The 14,199-nt window shown below is 36.4% G+C and overlaps 3 protein-coding genes and 1 non-coding gene across 4 annotated transcripts; 1 reads left to right on the top strand and 3 right to left on the bottom strand.

Moving 5' to 3' along the window:
* Window positions 1-316: 316 nt before the first annotated feature.
* Window positions 317-2,106, bottom strand: LOC111779133 (B3 domain-containing protein Os03g0120900-like). Its single transcript, XM_023659206.2, has one exon. It carries the CDS (start codon window positions 1,667-1,669, stop codon window positions 635-637), a length of 1,035 nt encoding a protein of 344 aa, XP_023514974.2. The 5' UTR covers window positions 1,670-2,106; the 3' UTR covers window positions 317-634.
* A 3,578-nt stretch (window positions 2,107-5,684) lies between these two features.
* LOC111779101 (soluble inorganic pyrophosphatase 1) lies at window positions 5,685-7,339 on the bottom strand. The gene is made up of 9 exons (XM_023659170.2): window positions 7,297-7,339; window positions 7,085-7,207; window positions 6,948-6,976; window positions 6,755-6,820; window positions 6,509-6,616; window positions 6,322-6,387; window positions 6,123-6,243; window positions 5,959-6,040; window positions 5,685-5,868 (listed from the first exon to the last, which is right to left on the bottom strand). The coding sequence occupies exons 2-9, from the start codon at window positions 7,203-7,205 to the stop codon at window positions 5,826-5,828; spliced, it is 636 nt and encodes a 211-aa protein (XP_023514938.2). The 5' UTR covers window positions 7,206-7,207; window positions 7,297-7,339; the 3' UTR covers window positions 5,685-5,825.
* Window positions 7,340-8,967: 1,628 nt separating this feature from the next.
* Window positions 8,968-11,427, top strand: LOC111779134 (proton pump-interactor 1). Its single transcript, XM_087118864.1, has 7 exons — window positions 8,968-9,579; window positions 9,677-9,865; window positions 9,955-10,077; window positions 10,172-10,363; window positions 10,455-10,655; window positions 10,747-10,845; window positions 10,941-11,427. The coding sequence occupies exons 1-7, from the start codon at window positions 9,313-9,315 to the stop codon at window positions 11,175-11,177; spliced, it is 1,308 nt and encodes a 435-aa protein (XP_086974990.1). The 5' UTR covers window positions 8,968-9,312; the 3' UTR covers window positions 11,178-11,427.
* A 264-nt stretch (window positions 11,428-11,691) lies between these two features.
* Window positions 11,692-13,038, bottom strand: LOC111778855 (uncharacterized). Its single transcript, XR_015413153.1, has one exon. It is a non-coding gene; the product is annotated as an uncharacterized LOC111778855 (transcript).
* Between the last annotated feature and the right edge of the window lie 1,161 nt (window positions 13,039-14,199).

Here is a 14,199-nt window from a genome sequence, read left to right as displayed (position 1 = left end):
AGTTCCAATTACACATGTATAACCAACTTGGGTTCTGTCTGCATTTTGCAGATTAATCTTTTTTGTGTTGACTTTTTGTAAAAGAGTCACCCGATTATATGCTATTGAAGTTGTCCCTTTTTAGTGACTAATTTGAGATGGATCAGGAGAATCCATTATATAACGGTGGAGTTGAGCAAGTTTTGTTTACAAGGTTACTGAAGCCCCACCCTAAAGAAGTTGCAGGTTGAGATCATGACATTTAAAAATTGGGTTGAAAGAAATTGTTTGAAGAACATGGATAGAATTCTATGAAACGGAAGAACAGTCTATAATCTCGGGTATAACAAGTTCAAAATAATAATAATAGTAAATAAGTAAAATGAAGTTCAAGGGCTGCCAAGGGGAACAGTTTTGAGGATCCAGTATCTTGTTTTTCATCCACTTACATGGCATTTGGTCAACTTTTTTGGAGTAAAAATATGTGTTAAAAAAAAAAAAAAAAAAAAAAAAGAGAAACAGAAATTTCATATATAATGGAAGATTCCCATATCAGATTTCAACTATCATTTTTCTTTCTTGCCAAACCTTGTTCTTTTGAGGGGTTTCTGTACTCGTTTCTCTTCAATTGTGTTGTTGCACAAAAACCAACCAATCACTCATCCCAATTCAACGACAAGGGCTCTTTCCCTCTCCTCGAAACGCCGCCGTTTGGAACATCATGTTCTCCTTCTCCATCAGCTGCAGCACACTCCATATTCACTCCAAACAGGCGGAGTCGTTTGGGGGTCGTGCCGCCGGAGCCGCCTTTGTTAATCCCCATGGAAGAGCCTTCATTATTTACCACAATCCCATCCCCATTCCGCATCCTATAGAGAGAGGAGGAAGTAGAAGAGGAAATGGAGGGTTGAAAATAATACATGGAAGAATTATTATTACTACCGTGACTGCCCATCCCCAAATTTGACATTTGTAAGGCGTAATTGGGATAGAGATGGTGGTGGGTTCGTCTGGGCTGCAGTGGCGGCGGAGGTGGGAGAGTAGTAAAGTGGCGGTCAGATGCCCACCGAAGAGACTGTGGGAGGAGGAGGAGGAGTGGGTGAGGGCGAGATGTGTCGGAACGGTGGCGCCAGTCAATGAAAAGGCGGTCCTTGGCGAAATCGCCAACGCCACGCTGGAAGGAAACCACGTCGCCTGCATCCAATTTCTTGTCTTTGACAAAACGGCTCCAGCCTTTTGTCATCACGTAGCTCTGGCTGCTGTTCCAGTAGGAGTAACGGAAGCGCCAGGGTTTGCCGTTACGGTCCTCGAAGTTCAAGATGAGGCCCTTGTCGTTGGTTGTTGAGTTGAGAGGGAAGTATTTTTCGGCGTGTTGCTTTGGGATGACAAGACGGTTTAATTTTCCGACATCGCTTGGAGTGACCACTTTGTCGAACATGTGCTCTCTCTCAACCGCAAACCCATTGTTGTTGGAGTCAATTCTGAGGGACAGGTCCATGGGAGGGTGCTGATTTTGGGAGTGATTTGGAGGGTGTTGAAGGCAGTGGTGGTGGTTTTGAGAGTGGGAATTTGTGAAGAAATCGCATGCAACAGTCGGGATTTCTTCTTCTTCCTCCTCCTCCTCTTCTTCTTCTTCTTCTTCTTCGTCTTCTTCTTCTTCTTCTTGCTTTGATTTTGTGAGAAAATCCATGGGGGGGGTTTGGTGGAAAAAGAAGTAGAGCGAATAATTAGGAGAAAAGAAGCATATCTGTGGCGCTAGTGTTGGTAATGGAGGAGATTGTTGGGTAACCTTGTAAACCCTAAACAGGAAAACCCATTGGGGACTGAATAAACTGAAGCTGATTCTCTATTTCTTTGTTGCCTTTTTTGTTTGCCTGGGTGCTACTAAATTCCTGAGATTGGGATGCACACTTGAGAGGAAATTGAGCTCCACTCACAAACGCAAATCACAGAAAGAGAGAGAGAGAGAATGTGCGTGTGATGTGGTTTCTCTACTTTATTTAAACCCAACTAGATTAATACATTGCATACGCACACCCTATAGCCTTCCTAGCTCCTAAGAAGCTTCTCCAAACTAGGAGATTTATGATCAATAAAAGAACAAAGGAGATTAAACCCCAAATTTGAGAGAGAGAGAGAGAGAGAGAGAGAGAGAGAGAGAGAGAGGAAGCATTTTGGGTTAAGGGGGATAATGGTAAAATGGATAATTTGAGAAGAGATTAGGGGCATTAAGGTTAGAAAAAAAGGGAATGAGAGGATAGTGTGTGAGGGTTTGTGTGTGTGTGTGTGTGTGTTTGTGTGGGGGGGGGGGGGGGGGGGGGGGGGAGTGAGTGAGTGAGTGATTGATTGAAATGTAATATTGTTTGTGGGAAAAACTGATAAAATGGTCCTGCGGGTGGGTGGGGGAAGAAAAGAAAGAGAGAAAGAGAGCACAAATTAAAGGGCACCCAATTCTCCCTACTCCCACCTCCATATATATCTATCTATCATCCTTGCTCGCTGCAAAAGATTCTTTTTAAGTTTTTATTTGGTCCCCCAGCCCCCAGGCTGTGCCTCAATATCATGCTCCCTTTCCATAGCCTTCTACCTTAACTCCATAGCCCCCCCTTAGCTACTTCATTTATTAACTCTTTTTCATTCACTTTCCTTCCTAACTATATATTTCTCTCCGAACTACTAACTTCGCATATCTCTCTCTCTCTCTCTATCTATATACATATATATATATATATTTCACAGGATGGATAATGATTTCAAAGTGATAAAATAAAATGGTGGTAAGAGGAACTCAAAATTACCTAACAACCAATTAGTGGTAAGAGTTAAGAGGTAACCAAAAATCATACGAAAGTGATTAATTAGGTACGCAAATCACTAATCTCGTTTGGCCAAGTTAGGTCACGTCTAATAAAATAAAAAAAATAATAATAATAATAATATAGTTGTATGTGAAAATCAAAACCTTTCCTCATGCTACAAAGGGGTAATTGAGTAGAAGTAGGCGTTTAGGCATGATTAACAACCACTATTCTCTTCTTTACCTACATATAATTCTTTTTTTTATTATTATCGATTCCAATACAAAACATATGATTTATCCTCACACAAAACAAAAGTGTATCTATGATTTATCTACGCACAACTAGTTTCTACTTTTTGTTTCTACTTTTTCCCTCTTTCCCATTCACACTATTTTCGGACTCTCCAAACAATTCAAATACTAAATTTTATGAAATTCCTTTTTAACTATTTGGCCAAAAAAATAAAGGTCAAGAAATTAATTATTTAGTTGAAAAATGCAGGGGCAGTACACCAACTGTGGAAGAAAGATAAGTATTACTTTATCTTATGTAGTCACAAAAGGCAAGGAGATGATGTATTTGAAAATTAAAGGGCTGGAGAGAGTAGAAGCGAAATTAGTTAAGCCTTAAATGAATCATTTGTTAACTAGATAAATGTAATAAATTGTAGATAAGACTAAATGTGGGTGTACCATAATGAATTAATAAATCTAGAGAGAGATCTAAATCTTACAAACAATGAAATAATAGTTGGGATTTAAACTTTAAGGTTGATTTTATTTGGGTCCTACATTTTAGAAATATTAAAACTATAATTACTCCACTTAAAAACTTAATTTGAGAATAGCTTTTTAAGGAATTAGCACATATATTTTGAATTGAGAAGTCATATGTTCATATCAATTCATACATGGTGAAACCATACATATTGAAACCATACATATTGAAACCATACATATTGAAACAGTTTAAAGAGTTATAATATATCCAACATTTGGGTTCCCCAGTAGAACTAAAAAAATTCAAAACCTAATTGGTAGGAAATTAAGGATTCCATTTGCGGACGGCATCCCAACAGATTTAATTGGAACATTGTTGCTGTACTCATTGACTTTTAAAATACTTATTTCTAAATTATTACTATTATTAAGTTGTATTCTAGTGTGCATTATTAAAATATTATTTCAACCACAAACTTGGATGGAAACCTAACCCACGCCCAATTTTGTTCCATTTTGGCATCCTCGGTCTCCAACAGAGTAGCAGTCTAAGCTGGATTTTAATTTCGATCTCTCTTCAAGATTTTCGGTAGGTAACTAACAGCTTCGAACGCTGGTAGTTTCCGTTTAAACTACTCCAGAATTGAATTTAGCCATTTAAACTCCTTCATGTTTAGGATTCTAACTAATTTATATTGAAATGGTGAAATTTTTATATGATTGTTTGAAAAATAAAGTAAAAATGTTGTGCATGCTAGATCATGTTATTAAATTAATATCTTACCTGTAGAACTTTATGCATGTTCATAGAAGTTCCCTTCTTTTTTTTTATAAAATTTGACTGCACGAAAGGGATGCACTTTCAAGGACTATAAGTACAATAAAAGTGATTAATGTAGAGCCAATGCATATAAAAATCGTTTCTAGGGTGCAACAGAGTGATGCATACTTTAGGATTTGATGTACATGAAAGTGATATACATAAAATAAAATAATGTATATGAAAGTGATAGCAGAAGATGATATGAGTATTTATTTTTAGTTAAAAATTTGTGGAAAACGTAAAGAAGTAAAAGAAAGCAAACAAATGATGGGAGAAGAAAGGAAAAATAGTATTATTATTGTTGTTGTTATTATATATTAGGCTGTTTTAGTGGATGCAGAAGATAAGAAGCAAACAATAAGGGTTGACCAAAGAGAAAGAGGGGGAGTGAAGTCATAAATTTTGTGACAGACCCTTTTTGTAAAGCCGAAAGCTAGGCTCTGTATCTACTGTTCGTATAATAATGAAGCAGAAAAAAAGGTTTGGAATTGAGAGAAACTTTTACAATAATTTAAATTACTCAATGTGATGCCCATGCTAATAGTAATCTCTGTCTTGAAAAAAAAAAAATTATTATTAGTTTTTCATTTTGGCAAAGTACATATATGGTATGGGTCGGTTTTATATACTACAATGCGAGGGAGACTATTTTAGTTTACATTAAAAACTATTTATGAAAATATATATAAAATAAACAAGAAAAGAATGAAAAAGGAAGATTAATTGATAGGTACATTACAACATTACATTGAGAAAGAAAGAAAAGTGTAATAAGGTATTAGAGGTAGCATGTTTGTTATAAAAGTATTAATAATGAGATATGTGGATGATGAAAGAGTAGGCCCAGAGAGGTTAGCAAAACGGTGCCGCTTCCTGCTACCTGCCTGCCACCCACATCCCCTCTTTTTATACGGACAAAAAAAGTCTTAAGAGACTGGGGGCCCACGTCCTTACCTATTTTCATCTCTCTCTCTCTCTCTCTCTCTCTTCATTTATTCAGATCACGGTACACCCAGCATGGCCACTCAAAACACTATTTATTATATTGGCCCATTTATTCTATTTATATGATCTTTTTTTTCTTTTTTCTTTTTTTTTTTTACTCTCTTTTTTGTTTCCCTTTCAATTATTTTCTTTCTCTTTTCCTTTTTCCTTTACACATTTCAATTATTTCTTTTATCATTAATACAAAACCATAAATTATTATTATTTTTCTCCTTTCGTGTTTGTTGCACGTGTTTGGTATCACATACATACACATCTACGGCAACTGTGTCATTCAAGTGTGTGCTATTTGGATTCCTAGCGTTCAAAAAACTGATGTAAGCGAAGAAACAGAGACATTATAAGTTGAACAAATTTTTTTAATAGACTATTGAGAACTCATCCAATATATTCATAAAATTGATAAAGCAAAACAAAAACAAAAACAAAAACAAAAAAAAATAATATGGGTACGACCGGGTTTTATTAAGGTGCTCGGGTGGGATAAATTGCATTGGTCTATCGCCTCAGGGTGTGCAGAATGTACTCGGCGTAGAGATCCCTGCAAATTATTCAATTCAAAATCTTGTAAAAACAAAGATTGCAATGAAACTAGAATGTAGAATTCATTGGATCTGACTGAAACACTTGCATTGAGTACTGGATAGCTTCAAGAGCAACTCCTGAAGGTAAGAAATCGTTAACTGCCACCTCCTTGTTTTCGTTCTTTTTATCTGTGATTCAGTAGAGTTAAGACACATAATATCTTCTCAATTGCTGAATTGGTCCACACACAAAGAGAGTTTGAAAGGATACAGTCTTCAAAGAAGCGGCGAATCTCAGAGAGACGGTGGGGGGCAAGCTCCTTGATGTCATTGTAATGCTTGTATTCAGGATCATCAGCACACACTGCAATGATCTTATCATCTTTCTCTCCCTGGTTCAAATCAAAACCAACAACTTTATATTATTCCCCTAAATTAGGCTTTGTTTCTTTTCATTGCTTCAAAATTACCTGGTCAATCATGGGCATGAGTCCGATGGCCTTGGCTCGGAGGAAACACCCAGGAAGAACTGGTTCCTATACCAACAAAAAAACAATGCCACTTTTTTCTAAATCCTCACGGGCAATCGAGCTAAACCCTGCTGCAGGCAGGAAACAAAGTAATGTTGAGTGAATAATGAATGAATAAAAAACAAACCTGCATAAGAACTAGAACATCCATAGGATCGTTGTCTTCGCATAGTGTGCGGGGGATGAAGCCATAATTATGAGGATACACCACTGATGAATACAGAATCCTATCAACCTGTTCATTATGGACAGAGAGTCAAAGTGATATGGATGGCGTAGTAACATTCTTCAGATCCAAAGCATTAATTTCAAGTTTTAGAACATAAAGTGGAAAGATATTTATTATGATCAAAGATTAAAATAGTTTGAATACCTTGATCAGCCCAGTCTTCTTGTCAAGTTCATATTTAACCTTGCTTCCCTTTGTAATCTCAACAACCTGTGTTGTTCAATGAATGAAGTGAAAATGAGTCCCAAACAACTCTAGTATGGTTGTTTCAAATTCATGGCCTCAATGCACAAATTTCCATCAATTTTGAAGATAAAAGGGTGAGGGAAAATCATACACAGTTGAAAATCTTGGGAGCATCAGGTCCTGCACAGAAAAAGAGAGAAAACAAGCATGAGAATCATGTGTATAATCACAATGAACAAGGGTGGAACAAAAAGGTGAAGGTGAAGGTGAAGGTGAAGGTGAAGGTACCAATCTCAAGATCATGCCATGGATGTGCAGCAACCGATCTTCTAGACAGAGACGAAAGAATCCTCTCATTCAACTTGGGAGCTCGGTTCTTATCACCGTTGGCATTCTCAGCAGTGGACATATCTAACAAAAACGCATAAAAGCAAAGAAGATGAGAATAAGGAAACTAAAAAATGGAAAGGGGGGGAATAGTAGAAGAAGAAAGGGGGTACCTGAAAGATTGGTGAAGGAAAAGGGAAATGGCAGAGAGAGAGAGAGAGAGAGAGAGAGAGAGAAGAGGAAAAGATGGGGAAGCGTTGAGATGAAAATGGAGAATGAAGAATGAATTTATAGAGAAGAGGAAGAAGAGCGAGTCAATTGGGGAGAGAGCTGCCTCTTACACATCCACGTTTCAAATTTGGTTGGTTTCCACACAAGGAACAGGGTTGTCTTACTTTTTTTCTTTCCTTTTTTTTACCATTTCTTCAAATTCTAATTACAGTCTCTTATTCTTTTTTGTATAATTTTTCCTCATTAAAATACCTAGTAACCTATTTTATTATTGAACCTAAATTAATTTTGTGGTTGTTGTAATGAGTAACCCCTATTATAAAGAAATTGAAAAGTTCATGTGTGGCCACTGCCCACGTTTATCATAAACAAATTCATATCAGTAGTTGTTTGCATGTCTAATAACATTATAATGCCTACTTTTTCCACACGCAAAATCAACTACTTCTTTATCTGCATTCCCACTCATACCTTTTCAAATCTCTCTCTCTCTTTTCTTTGCTTCATGCCAAAAATAGTTACAGTTCATTCTAAGTTTACCTAACATCCTAAATACTAAAAGGTTACACCACAGTTGGTGCGCTGGTAATGGTCTCGCAAGTTTGCACATGCTGGAAGTTAGATTTCATGTTACATCGGTGTTGATAGTAATATATACACACTCTTGATTTTGCATGGACAGTTATACATCCAACCTACTCTTCAACCTAAATATTCTCAAAACTTTACCTAATATAATTATTTACTCCCAAACTTTATTGTTCCAACCTTTTACAAACTTTGGACTTAATAGCCATATTTGAAATTGCAGGTTAAATTTGTATGCTAGATTCATATCAATGTTCGTATGGATTATGTGTGCTTAGTTGATTGATAAAAGTATCTCTCTAAGAAACTTCATGAACGTTTAGATTATGTTTTCACTGCTCAATGTGATTGATAAAATATCTCCCTAGTGCAGCATCATGAAACAAAATAAGATCATGGTGCCAGTGCTACGGGATTCTTGAACGAGGCCAGAAGTTTTTATTTCCTTTCTTTTTTTTTTTTTTCATGTTCGCAGGTTGTCGGTTAAAGTGGAAAAGCGTTTGAGAGTTGTACGATCATAGAAGGATTGTTCCGGAGGGTCGGTACGTCTTTGTATTTTGAGTCATTTATATTTTGATTTATAAATGTATCCCGTTTGTAATCAAATAGATCAGCACCGTCTGATAATTGAATTTTATTTTGTCTATAATTTTGATGTTATATGTCTTAATTTGAATTTAATTTTAAATTTTATGGCATTTTCTTATTTAACTTCTATTTTTTAGTTTCGATTTGAGCTTGGAAACTCTATGAAATTACAAAATATCTCCCGACTCATTTCTTCATTCTGGGTTCTGTTTGAGATGGATCCATACAATGTTTTGTATATCAACATGTTTGTATACAATGAACGATGGATTGATGTTTCTTGGGCAACGACCCCCTAGAAATTAGTTTAAATCAGAGCATTGATGCTATAGATTTATTGTATTGTATTATATTAAATTTTCTACATAAACAAACAAACAGTTGACTGTATTTAAGGCAAACAGGGAGTTGAATTAAAAATAAAAATATTTTATTTGAACTTGGCGTGGGGAGCAAGCGTTGAATGCAGAGCTAACAAATTCACTTCCCATGGTTATATAAACCAATCAAGATATGGTTCCATTTAATCCGACTACAGCTACCATTTTCTCCCATTAACTGGGCCCATTTGTAGCACCCGTTGTTTTTATTTTGAGGTATCAAACGTCTTCTCTCTTTTTCTTGCTCTGTTTTTCCCCTGTAGTTTCAGTAGTTATGAAAATTTTCGATTGCAACAATAAATTTAATGTGTAAGTTTAGAATTGGATGCATTTTCTTTCGGTGTTTTTCAATGGTTTTTTCCTAGCTCGAAGTTGTTTTTGCATTAGGCAAAGAAAAGCGCCATGGAAGAAGGTGAATTATATTGTAAAGAGAAGAAGGTGAGGGAGGAAGGATCAGAAGTTGCTGGTGAAGTGGCGATATTAGATTATTCTGATGATGAACGCGAATTGTTCGATGAAATGCGTGTTCGAGGTCCGCATTTTTATTTTGCCAAGGTTTTGCCAATTGAGAACCCAAAGATGGATGCCATGATTAAGAAGGCTGAAGAGACGATTGAGAAGATCAATCGAGATCAAGTTGTGATGGCCCAAAAGATAAGGGAAAGGATGGTATGTGAAAAGAACCCTAGTTTTTCTTTTTAGAACATTTTAGTTAAGTCTCCTGGTTTGGCACTTGCTTATGTGAGCTCTGAATAATTGTTCATAGATGGATCGTGACGCACTGCGCTCGAAATTGAACCGGATGAATTGTGGTAATTATCAACTCGCCCTAAAATGGAAGAGAAATAGTTTGGACTTCCTGTATCCCTCTCTAGACAAACTGACTTTTGCAAACAATGCATTTAGAGGGAAATCGGTTAACTCGTGCTTGTCGGTAGGGGAAGTTGATAAGCAAGTATGGTCAATTGAACTCTTTCTTGTGTATTTTTGCAACACTTCCGATCTTCTTCATCTTATGCAGTTTATTTATCGTTGTGTCACCAGAAACTGTGTTTCTTGATGGTACATGGCTGTAAAAACATGGGTGACGAGAGAAAGCTGTTAAGGGAAGTCAATGCAATGCAAGGGAAGGATGGTGGCATGACATTGGATGAACTCCGTGCTCCTGTAATATCCAATTTTACTTGTCGTTTTTAATGTCATGACCATTACTACTTGATGAATTATCATCTCTCTTAAGCTTCTGCGTTCTCATAAACAGATTCAACACTTGCAACAACGATTGTCCATCAACTATGTGGCGCATACAAAAATCGATGAAAATGCTCGTAGTGAACTCATTCTCAATGCCGAAAAGCAACATGAAATTATTAGGGAGACAGCATTGGCTAATGCTGTAGTGAATGGAAAATTGTGGAACTCCCTTGGCTCGAAAAAGTCCATTCAACAACAAGTAAGAGTCAAAACTAAAATTTAGGAGGGTTCTTTCTTTGACTATATAGCTTAGAACTAAAAACAATCTCGATGTTTTTGTACATTGAAAGGTTCAGGAACTCAACAATAGATCATGTGAACTAAGAGAAAGACAGAGGGAAGTAAATGTCAAAGTTAAGAAAGTAAATAAAGAAGTTAAGATGATAGAAAAAGATATACGTTCTCTACAAAAGGTCTTCACATATGCAAATCGCAAAAAGGACGAGGCATACAACAACATTCTTAGACTGAAGAGGCAGTATGGGGAGGAGGTACCTATGATTACAAGCTCTAAATACTTTTATTTATTTATTTTGATGTGAGTTGAGTTGTACTGATATATATTGTGGTATTTCGTGTTAGAATGCTTCCTACTACCAATACCGTTCCCTCATGCGGAAGGTCCAAGTACTTGGTAAGAAGAAAGATACCGCAGCCATTCAAGAATTATCTCAAACACAGGTTGTTCCTATATCCCTTGTTTGTTTATGAAGTGGTGGGGGGTTATTGTGTTTTTGTTAACGACCTTTGAAAGCTGATTTTTCCATTACAAACAGGTTGAAAAGTTCATGCAACAGTGGAACAATAACCTAGATTTCAGAAACGATTACAAAAAGAGAGTTATCCCGCTTCTAAACAACCGTCATCTTGGCGTGGATGGGAGTATGATCACCAACCAGAAGGCAGAGGTTAAGGACTCTAAAAAAGCTCCTAAACCAGAGGCGCTTTCTAAAGCTAGATTGAAATGGTTGATGAAAGATCCTGAAGATCCCTCCGAACTTTTTTTTTGGTGAAACTAAGGCGATAAACCCCTTTGCACATATGCTTCAAGTTTCAACTTTGATCCATTTATTCCTTAAACTTGTCCCTTTCTTGAACAACATTTCTCCCACATCATGTTCGAAAGTGTTTAACAAAGCTAGTTTTTCTGTGAAGTCATTTCCCCACTTGGAACTTTTGTTTGGAAGCCTATGAATTCAAAAAAAATAAAGAAAAAACAAACCAAACCTTGCTATGTTGATGTTCCTTTGTGACATGAATGTGCCACCTTACTGTCATGACTATAAGCTACTGTAGCAGAATGAAGATTGTCCCTCCCTATTAACTCTCTTATATAAATCTCATAGAAAATCACAAGCACAGCTCTAAAAAGAAAGATACGAAAGATACACCTTATTCACATTTAAGTTACATTTAAGTTACAAATAAAAATAAATAAATGAGGCATCATTGCAAGTAAGAGAGAGAGAGAGAGAGAGAGAGAGAGAGAGAGAGAGGGAGAAGGGTTGGAAAGGTGACCATCAGAAATTGGTTCTACCAAATCACAATGCTTAATTAGTAAGCAAAAATCCAACTTCCCATTTAACAAAAAGATATTATTATAAACTCAATATGCATTTTTCCTTCTCATTTTCTGACCAGCCAAACATATTGAACTAAAAAAATTATTATTAAAAAAAAAAAAAAAAAGGCATATTTCTCAAAAGCTGATCAAAGATGGGACCCTACCTATATATATTCCATTTGCCACATAACACCTACCTTACTTTTTTTTTCATTATTAATATTAATAACATTGGAATTTAATCTCTCCCATTTTGGGTCTCAAAAAAGAATAATAATAAAGAAAAGAAGTGGAAAAATATCAAAATATTCTCACTTTTTTTTTTCTGAATTTCTAATTTGGACCCCAAAGACTCCATAGACGAGAATTAAATAACCCTAACACGTCCGGCCATACCTTCCGGGCCAAACCCTTGTGGTTGCTCGGCGGCGACGAAGGGACAACCACCATCGCAGCCCGCGCCTCAGTCCGTGGCAGTTCTCCGCTTCCCTCTGTCGCTTCAACACCGCCACTCACAGACGTCGCTGGAGCCACAGAACCGTCATCAATCGCCAACGGAAGAACTTCAGGCAACGGCGGCGGCGACAGAGGAGCAACATCGACAGGCTTCTCCGATGATCGGCGGCCGATTTTGTCCTTCCTCTTGCCTTTGACGTTCTTGCGGGATTTTTCCCCGTTGGCCAATTGCTCTTCGAAAGCCTCAATGGCCTGATGAATCAGCTCGCCGTTCGGCGACGAGTTCCATCGGTTCCAGTAACTCATATAACAGTCAAAGCAACTAAGAGACGGCGGCGCGTGAACACACACGCTACCCGAATTGGCTCGTGGAGCACCGGATTTCTTCGAACCTCTGTTGGAAAATTTATTTTCCGATAGGGAAGACGACGGCGTTGACGTCTCCATGGATCTTCTCATCATGAAAGCCAAAACCTCTCGATCGTCGATGGTCAGAACCGTGAGCAGAGCCAAAATCGCCGCCGGAAGATAGTTGAAGACATCAAAGAAGTCCCCATCGGAAGAAGAGGAAGAAGAAGAAGATGGAGATGGATGGACTTTGCCCTTGTTCTTTATTTTCATGGCGGCCACTTTTTTTTTTTTTTTTTTTTTTTCTTTTGGAGGGTTCCTGGACACAAACGAAATGGGTATTCGTATCTCTGGTTTTAACCTTCTAAGCTTCTAGGAAAATGGTGGGTTTTAGAGAGATAAGACTGATTTTGTTTGTTCGGACTTCAATTTACTTGGAAATTAAGGCAGAAGAGAGAGAGAGAGAGAATGAGGTCGCTGGTCATTGTTTTTTACTACACTTTTTGGGTTAATTTAGAAATTTGGTTCTCTTTTCTCTGCTCAAATTTGACTTTAAAAAAAAAAAAAAAAAAAAAAAAAAAAAAAAAAAAAACCCTAAGTTCATCAGTTATTTAAAATTTTACTGAATTTAAAAAAATTGCAATCTTACCCTTGAGTTTGAATAAACATTTGAAAACCAAGAAATATGGGACGATAGTTGAAATGTTTATATGGTTGGGTCTTCCCCTAGGATGTTGATTTTGGGGTCTTTCTTCGCCATTTATTCGGGTTCTCCACTCCGCCTTAATTTCATCTTCTACAATGGAAATGGGCCCAAAACTTTATATTACAAGCGCCACAAATACACTTTGGGACATGTATTCATGTAGTTCTTCAAGTTGGAAAACAAAATCTAATACTTCAAATACTTCCCAATACACCCGATCATAATTTTGATATATAATATGATGTAACCTATAAATATATCTCTATAACACATAAACTTTAGCCTACAAATTCTTAAACATAAGAGAGGATATAGATACGCACATGCTTGGGGAGAATCTTTAGTTTGATTATTTAAGAATCTTTAGTTTGATTATTTAAGAATCTTCCAAAACAAAAGTATGTAAATGAAACCATACCGTAACTTCTTTGAAGCTTCCAGATTGGAAGGATTCATTAATTTAGTAACCATCTCTTTTTTCAAAACCTATTTTTAAATAGTATTTCAAATTAAGCAAACATTTGGAAAATGTCTTAAGCAAACATTTGTACATTTTAAGAATACAATATTTAATGAACATTTGAAACCAAAATCATTTACAGACACTCCACCAAACCAATAACTCCCAGTAGTGGAAAGCATGTGAAGAATGGAGGTTAAAACCCAGAAAAGAAGGAAAATAAGAAATTAAAAGAAAAGGAAAAAGAAAAAAAAAAAAAATTATAATATTATTCTTTATGCTTCTTTAACTTTTCAAAAAGTTACCACACACACAATTATTAAAGTGTAGCATTGTTTGAATCCCACCACCAAAATATCTTATTGGCTACTTTGTGCACAAGGAACCCAAAATTTCCAGAATTCAAAACACCAATCTTTATTGCACAATTAATGAGTCCCAACTAACAACTCCTGCTTTGGTTTTATTTATTTATTTATTTATTTATTTCCTTCTAGTCCT

Source organism: Cucurbita pepo, chromosome 17, assembly GCF_057944985.1.
Source record: "Cucurbita pepo subsp. pepo isolate OVF chromosome 17, ASM5794498v1, whole genome shotgun sequence".
In the NCBI taxonomy this organism is placed as follows: Eukaryota; Viridiplantae; Streptophyta; class Magnoliopsida; order Cucurbitales; family Cucurbitaceae; genus Cucurbita; species Cucurbita pepo.
The sequence above is the reverse complement of the archived record's forward strand: the minus strand, read 5'-3'. Positions and strand labels throughout refer to the sequence as shown.

Bases quoted from the DNA above. Each gene is read 5' to 3' on its own strand.
- LOC111779133 (XM_023659206.2), bottom strand. From the start codon at position 1,669: ATGGATTTTCTCACAAAATCAAAGCAAGAAGAAGAAGAAGAAGACGAA.
- LOC111779101 (XM_023659170.2), bottom strand. From the start codon at position 7,205: ATGTCCACTGCTGAGAATGCCAACGGTGATAAGAACCGAGCTCCCAAG. The intron at 6,821-6,947 runs GTATGATTTTCC...TGAACAACACAG, and splicing joins CTCCCAAGATTTTCAACTGT to GTTGTTGAGATTACAAAGGG. The intron at 6,388-6,508 runs GTTTGTTTTTTA...TTGTTGGTATAG, and splicing joins ATGTTCTAGTTCTTATGCAG to GAACCAGTTCTTCCTGGGTG.
- LOC111779134 (XM_087118864.1), top strand. From the start codon at position 9,313: ATGGAAGAAGGTGAATTATATTGTAAAGAGAAGAAGGTGAGGGAGGAA. The intron at 10,364-10,454 runs GTAAGAGTCAAA...GTACATTGAAAG, and splicing joins AAAAGTCCATTCAACAACAA to GTTCAGGAACTCAACAATAG. The intron at 10,656-10,746 runs GTACCTATGATT...ATTTCGTGTTAG, and splicing joins AGAGGCAGTATGGGGAGGAG to AATGCTTCCTACTACCAATA.